This window comes from Salarias fasciatus, chromosome 17 (assembly GCF_902148845.1).
Source record: "Salarias fasciatus chromosome 17, fSalaFa1.1, whole genome shotgun sequence".
Taxonomy (NCBI): Eukaryota; Metazoa; Chordata; class Actinopteri; order Blenniiformes; family Blenniidae; genus Salarias; species Salarias fasciatus.
Genome location: NC_043761.1, coordinates 19,229,059 through 19,237,016, shown reverse-complemented (window position 1 = coordinate 19,237,016; position 7,958 = coordinate 19,229,059). Strand labels below are relative to the sequence as shown.

At 43.8% G+C, this 7,958-nt stretch overlaps 1 protein-coding gene across 1 annotated transcript; it reads right to left on the bottom strand.

Moving 5' to 3' along the window:
• Positions 1-604: 604 nt before the first annotated feature.
• LOC115403870 (interferon-induced protein 44-like) lies at positions 605-7,413 on the bottom strand. Its single transcript, XM_030112905.1, has 8 exons — positions 7,303-7,413; positions 6,796-6,860; positions 6,634-6,667; positions 6,302-6,494; positions 5,775-5,927; positions 5,434-5,599; positions 968-1,068; positions 605-819 (listed from the first exon to the last, which is right to left on the bottom strand). The coding sequence occupies exons 1-8, from the start codon at positions 7,308-7,310 to the stop codon at positions 634-636; spliced, it is 906 nt and encodes a 301-aa protein (XP_029968765.1). The 5' UTR covers positions 7,311-7,413; the 3' UTR covers positions 605-633.
• Positions 7,414-7,958: the final 545 nt, after the last annotated feature.

Genomic DNA, 7,958 nt, shown 5'->3' with positions numbered 1-7,958 from the left:
TCTAGCCAAAGCATTCAAGGTCCCTCACACATAGACATGTCAAAAACCACGGTTAGCCAAAATCGACCAAGCATGCACTCATAACAAATTTACACCACAGTCTGACAACCAGGAAGTCTTGGCATTCAGTTCAACCGACTTAATCACTTTAATATTTATATTTAATTAATATTTATATCAACAATTCAACAACAGGACTCATTACATTTGACCCCACAATCAACATCATTAGTGATTCCTCAAACATGACAAATATTTGCAATTCAAGAGTGTAATCAATTTTAAATTTACTGTAAATTTCACTTATGCAGCAATAATAATCCATCTTATATTTGGAGAGAAATGTTAATTCATAACCAAACAAAAACATTGAAGAAAAAAAACCCACAAAGACACCAAAGTTATAAAGACAACAGTGCATGAATCTTTGTGTTTTGGTCTGACTTTTGAGGAACTCTAAGCTCACACTCTACTTCTTGTTTAACTTGATTCATGAACATTGATACAGAGCGCAGTAAACTGTGATACTGCTAAAGTTGATAAAATTTCAGTTCTGTTTTCAGGTGTTAAATGTCAGTGATTTTATCATCGCTGTTTTCAATAATGTTCCATGTTGTGATTGAGGGTGATTTCCTAAGTGCAATTGTCATCTGAAGCAGACTGGTCATTCAGGAAGTCATCTCCGTAGTCAATGATCTTTCTCATTGCGCTCAGTATCACTGAATCCATCTCAATGTCTGTTTCGATTTCTGAGCTGTAGTTCTTCACTGGGAAGATGCAGTTCAGTGGAATTCCCAGCACAGCACTCACTGCTTCCATCTAAGTTTGAACCAAAAAAATGAACAGTTTAAAAGATTATCACGGTCAGACTATTGTAATATACTTTAATGACAATAATCATGGTCGTCCCCTCTGTACGGATCTGATGCTGCATTGGTCTTCAACAGCTTGTGAAAACGCACCATACCTGCTTTTTGATGTACTTGCTCTTGTAGACATTCTTCACATCTTTGTTGACTTCAGGACAGGCTTCATCGATTTTGGTGAGAACAGCAATTTGTGGGATCTCTGCCAAGAAAGAGCAGAAACCATGGCACATAGTTGATCACAGAATTTATGAGTGTTTAAAATTCAGAGGTTTGACTAGTAAGGTGTTTCAGATCTCTTCCCACAGTTCACTTTGTCTTTTTTAAATAAAAGATGGCTCTAGTCCTTTGTGTCTTTCCATTATGTCAATAATCATAATAATCGAATAATTGTAAAAATCGCAATATTCTACTTCGTGTGATGCTTAGCCCACCTACGGGCTTCGTTATTGGTAACCCAATACCAATACCCAGTGGACACTGAGACAGATCAAAAGAGTTGCCGCGCCATTCGTGCCCGGGCGCTGGCACACACTCGGCCCCGCTCTATGGCCATATAGGCCGGATGGTCCCCTCAATATCTCTTCTTCTTTCTCAGTTCCTGAGATCTAGATCGATGCGAACCAAAGACAAAGACAGAGAGAAGGGAGAAGCAGCGGACAGAGGCGGCTGGGCATGTTCTGGCATGCGGCCAGACACCCCGCGTTTGCCGAGGTGATGACAGGTGACACGCCCCCGCTCATGCGCCCTGGGTTTTCCTGGCCAGGAGCGCTGAGCGTCTCTCCCCGACGGCGCTGCGCGTCACTACGCAGAGACGTAGTGACGTCAGCGTAGGTGCCCTCTCATCTCTTTCAGCTCTACATCTGATCGCCGACATTTGCAGAATGCGGAAGAGGGGGATGAGTGAGGATGCTGCGGCTGCTCATAAGCGCCCCAGGCTGACTCCTGCTGGGGTGACTGACCCCTCCTGTTCGCGCTGCCTGCACACTCTCAGGTCAGGAGCGCTGAGCATTCTTCTCCCTCATCTTTCACCCTCTCTCCTCCGCCGAGGGCAAGGCGCAGCTTCGGTGTTGTGTCTAGTCAGGGCTCTGCGTTACTACATCGAGCGTACGGCTAGCTTCCGCACTGTGGACCAGCTGTTTGTGGGGTTTGGAGCCAGGGGGCGTGGAGCCCTGCTGTCGTCCCAGGTCCTTGCCCACTGGGTTGGTGTTGCTATTACGGCGGCTTATGAGGCACGGAACTGCCCGCCACTGGTGGTAGTTCGGGCCCACTCCACACGAGGTGTCTCCGCTTCGGTGGCTCTGTGCAGTGGAGTCACTGTGGGTGACATCTGCCAGGCTGCCTCCTGGTCTTCTGTGTCCACTTTTTTGCGCTCCTATCCTGTGGTTATGTGCATGGATTCAGTGGCTTTGTCGGTCTTAAGCGGGGACAGGGGTCCTGTGGCCTAAGTGGACGGTGTGTTGGTCTGGCGAGCTGCTGTTTTCCCTTGGGAATTCAGGCTGCGGCGTAAGTCCTTGTTGCATGCCGGTGTTACTCTGGGGAGTCTTAACTGGTGTGTGGTTGTTGATGTTATGTGACGGGTTTACTCTGACACATGTACGGTCAGCGCCTCGGTGCGAGGGCGCTTGGCGTCAGTGTCTTGGGGGCTGCTTTGCTCCTTCTTCTGCGCCAATCTTGTCAGCCTGTCCAGCTGGGGGTACATTTATCCCTACGGCCTCCGCCTTGATATGTTACCAATAGCAAAGCCCAGAGTTGAGCTAAACATCACACGAAGTAGAAATAATAGTTACTTGACGTAACTACAGTTCTACAAGTGTGTGCGTGCCCACCTACCCGCAAGTCCAGCTGGACTGCCTCTCTCCTGTGAGCTGATTTGAAGAAGAGAGATTGAGGAGACCGCCCGGCCTATATGCCCATGGAGTGGGGCATATAGGCCGGGCCCGGGGCGGGGCGTGCCAAAGCACCCGGGCACGACTGGTGCAGCAACTCTATTGATCTGTCTCAGTGTCTGGCTGGAGGTCTCCAATAGCGAGGCCCGTAGGTGGGCACGCACACACTCGTATGACTGTGGTTACGTCTAGATCAACAATCAACAATCAACAATTATTGATCGCAGATCTTCAGACAGCTCTTTTAAGTGAGCCATAGTGCACATCAGACAATGCTTCTCAATCAAGACAATTCTTATCAGGTGTGTGTTTTATAGTGGGCAGGGCAGCTTTAAGCCACTCATCAGTGATTGGGCACACGCCTGACTTAAAGCTCGTGTCCGGAGTTTTGAAAGAGAGATGTTTTTTTAATCCAATGTCTCGAGGTTCCACCCTCCCTCTGCTTTCATGAGCAAACAAGCCACGCCCCTTTAATTGTGCACGCGAATTATCTGTCGGGTGAAAATGAGAGCCTCCGAGTCCCCAAGACATCCTACATGTTTAGCTGTTTACGGTGGATGTTCAGCAGACAGTGGATATATCCGAGGTGAGGGCGGCGGCTGCTGCAGAGCTAACTCACCTCTGCCTGGGCGAGCGGCCGTGCTCTCTGGCTGCTCCACACTTTGATTGACAGCACAACAAGGTGGAAGCTCAAAATCTATTGGCTGAAGCTGACTGGCACTTTTTTGGATAACATGGGGGTCTATGAGATGAAGGCGGGGCTCATAAATAAATTTTTATATTGCTTTATGCTAATATTATATTATTGTATCGAACCAGACTGACACATTTAAGCTCTGTTAAAAAATGATACATATGTAGCCGGGTGGAGAATCAGGTCCTCACATTTGCCAGTAGGTGGCTCTGTATGTTAAGAAACGGTAGTGTAGAACCCGGAAGAGGAAGAAGCTTCACCAACACGCGGGGTAACTTCGGCCGTGTCAGACCGCCGCCGTGGGTGTTGAACCTCGGATTGATTTGAGCAGGAGTTTTGGGACACAAGTTCACTGTAAGTTGGGTTTAACTGTATTTATTTTGTCCCTGTTCCAAGTGTGAAACGTTTATGATCTATTGCATTATGTGATGTTATTTTTTTCTGCTCCGCAGAGCTGCATGACGCATCATGTGGCAGTTCGCCACTGTATTCTGTTGACTCTGCGTCTTTGTGAACTTCTTGGAGAGTGAGTATTTTTAAAATATGTTCTTGTAGTTTCTTTATCAATGTATTGTGTCAATGTGAAGTGGAACTGATATGCAGTTGTTTGTTGTTTCGCCTTTGTAAAGAGAGACTGCTTCAGTTGTTCATGTACCATCTGTTTTGTTATTCTTCACTCAGTGCATTTTAAGTTTTCCTCTCCTGGTGATCATTTCTGCGATAGGAAATTAATGCTTAAAAGATATGGGTTCAATGGTGGATGGGGATGCCCACCTGTGAATGTATTTGTTGGCATCAGTCAGAGGAAACGGAAGAAAGACCACTCTGCATCTTTAGATTCATTTAACGCTGCTCATGTCATATTTGATTCCTTTTTGGCTGAGTAGTCAAGATTAAAGATCCCACAAAATTAAGTTGTGTCCTGCGGATTGTCATTTTTACCCGGTCACACATACATTGGAAACGAACGGAAACTCCAGACACGAGCTTTAAATTGTTTGGTAAAAATTGGTTTCATTTGCTCTTTAAGGGCCAATCCCAATTCTACTCCTTTCCCCTCCCCCTCGGCCCCTACCCCTATGATATGCGCGTTCACGAGGCTTAAGGGCTATCCCAATTCTAATTTTTGAATAGGGGTAGGGGAGAGGGGGAGGGCTATTTCACCCCTTTCAGAGAAGTCTGCATCGATGCTCCCTATTCTCAGTAGGGGTAGGCGGAGTTTCGCATTGGCCAGAAGAAAAAACAACATGGTGTCCACCAAGGAGTGGCACAAATGTGAGCTTGCTTTTTTTCACTGTATTACCGTCATCTTTAATCATGTTTTTGACGTAATATGTTTGACACAGGGACCCCCGATGAAACCCGACTTCTGATTCATAACAGCGCGGCGGGGCTTAAAGGGCCAAGGGGTATCCCAATTCATAGTGCTGCAAAGATAGCCCCCCTCAGCCCTATTCTAAAAGGGGTAGGAGAATGATAGGGATAGGGCCAAGAGCAGAGGGGTAGGGGTAAGTGGTAGAATTGGGATTGGCCTTAAGTCTCCTTAGGCAGAGGGTTCAGTTACTTATTCCTCCCCCTTCTGTCATTGTTTGCATGCTATCCTCATTAAAATATGAAAACCTATAAATGTTTGGGTGGTTTCAGTTAAAGCAGACACTGTTTTTTCGTCTGTGTAATTTTGACAAAGATCGGATCACATTTGATGGTGATTTTATGCAGAAATGTGAGAAATTCCAAAAGGTTGAGATACTTTTTCATACCACTGTATTATTTCAACCTCTCAATGATAATGTCTCCAAAATGTGATATTGTGATATTGTGATAGAAGCATTAACACACAGGATTGAAGTACCTGACACAGGATGAGGCACACAGCTATTTCAAGAACATTACATGAACATTGTAAAGTGCTTTGGGGACTGCTCAAGAGTTGGAAAAGCGCTACATTAGTTTATCATTTACAAATATATACATTTACTCTTACCTAACTCACTGGCTGCATCTCTGACATCCCGTATCTTCTGAATTACTTCATCATCCATTTGTGTGTTGGCAGGAACAACACAAACCAGAACACTAACTTTATCATCCATAGTTGGTGTATTGTTGTAGGAGGGGTCACTCTCAGACAGGGAAGAAACAGGGTTGAACTGAAAAAAAAAAGTCACATCTCACTCATTCTTGCGACTCTTCAAGGTTGTTTTTGTTATTTGTATTCTATTTCTATTGTCATTTTTGGTCAGGATTTCATCCATTTATTGCAGGGCTGCGGTGACTGTTTTTATTGAAAAGTCTGAGTGAAATTAATTGATGCAGTTATCTTACCTTGTATCCTTCTCTCACGTTTCCTTTCAAGATCAGTTTGAGCTCTTCAATATTTACCCTTCCTTTGACGTCCTTCTCAATGCCCATGGTGTCATTAAAGATGAAGGGATAAAAGCTTCCAGGATCTTTTTTCTCAATTTTATAACTTTTGTACTGCAAGTTAAAAAGTCATAATTTCATGACAATGTTACCATCTGCTCTCCGGTCCATTCAGCTTCTCACATCCACACTAGTTTTTCTCCTGTGTACCTTTTCTTTTTTTTTCTTTTCTTTTTTTATCTGTAATCAGCAGATGTGCTCTCCTCCAACTCAAGACCGTTTCTTGGAAATTAACTGAAAAAAATCTACATATTCACACATATGCCTAACTGTACAAGATAATAAAATGAATGAATACACTCTAACATTTCAATAAAGAACAAAACAAAATACAACAGGAGATTGATACAGTTCTTGCAATACAGCACCACACAGGAAAGAAGATGGAGTAAGTAGAAAATAAGATGTATTACAAAGTCTTTCCATACCTTTTTAGTAAAGCTGTGATCATAGGTCGTGGCTGCCAGCGCTCGAGTTGTAATTTTGCCTCGCAGAGCGCTGTCAATAGAGTTGATGAAGCTGGATTTCCCAGAGCCTGGTGGTCCATGGAGCAGAACTCTGAGATGTCGGCCTTGTTGTCTTGGCTGATAGTTCTGAACAAACTCACGGCGGGCTCTGTCACTATAAAAGTTTGATTAGGTTAAATTACAAAATTATGATCCACAAATGTACTCTGCAAAGGTTCCACAATTTGATGAGACATTATACAACAGTCTTACAGAGAACATTAGAGGCAGTATGTTATGAATTAAATGCTCACTCAAATCGGATCTTTCTCCATGGATCCCGAGAAACTGAAAAGCCAGAAGCAAATTAAGTTTCAGAAGCAAATTAAGTCGTTTAACAGTATTCACATTTCAACTGAATTTTATGTCATTTCTACTTCATCATTTTCTCCTTTGAGTTCAAACATTTATCTTACTGGGAGATGGAGGTGATGGAGAAGGTGCTGGAGGTGATGGAGGATTGCGAGACCCGAAAAGCCAAACCTTTGTACAGAAAATGTGATATTCAGAGGAGTAACCAACACCAGCTATCGAGTGATCGTATGACCTCCACCGTGTATTGTCTAAAAATAATTAACCATGTATACGGAATGTGCGCAGCTCACAATTTAATAATACTAAAAAGTTTTTTGGGCAGATTGCCTCACAAAACATGAATACCTAACATTTTACACTAAATGGAAAAAAACACACAACTGCGTGAAAAAAAAAAGTTGGATTCGATTTTGTTCGAATGATTCCACAAGAATAAAATTGTCAACCTATCATGTCTGCATTAAAAGCCAAAGGGTCATGGAAACTCTTTCACTGATGGGCAAAACACAAACAAAATTCTCAAAATAAAACAAAAAAAAGTCTAATTATTTTCCTGTTTTAGTAGACAATTGTACAATCTTTGTTTAAAACAAAATCTTACCAACAAGCTCAACATGATGATGAACGGAATTAATCAAGTGTGAATTTCCTTCTCTGAAGTGAACCCGAAGTTAAGAGTGAAGAGTCTGCAGTTGATGCTGTGAAGCTGTTGCTGTCTGCTTGTATTTTAAATGAACCCTCAATATAACCAGCACTGTGGAAAAAAGGTGTGTCTGAAAGTATTTCACGTATTTAATTTTTCAGTTTCACTTTCCAGTACACTGAATGTGTACTCCTAAAGGTGTGGTTGTGGTCGGTTGCATAATTCTTCAAATCGAAAGTTACGAATGTAACTGCGGTTCTATGAATCCCGAATGACGGCCAGAGGCGGTGCTGAAAGCGCTGGAATGATGGATGCCAACTTAGTCATGAGGAATTCCAGAGACCAACCTCACTGAGAAACCTCTACAGAGCCAAGGACCACACCTACTGAATGGGGAGTGGCAGCGTTCATCTTGTACCGCTTAGAAAAAAGGTGCCGGCATCGCCTAGGAGGCAGCGGCATGAATGTCGCCCAGGCTACTACCCTCAGGGTGGCCCAAGGTGTGGGCACCGCTGTGGTGGAGTGGCAGCACACACCCGATGGTAGAAGGTGGTTCGCCTCCTGCTAAGAATGAAAGTGAAAGGCATTCACTGCTTGGAGACAGCAGAGCCAACGCTGTTT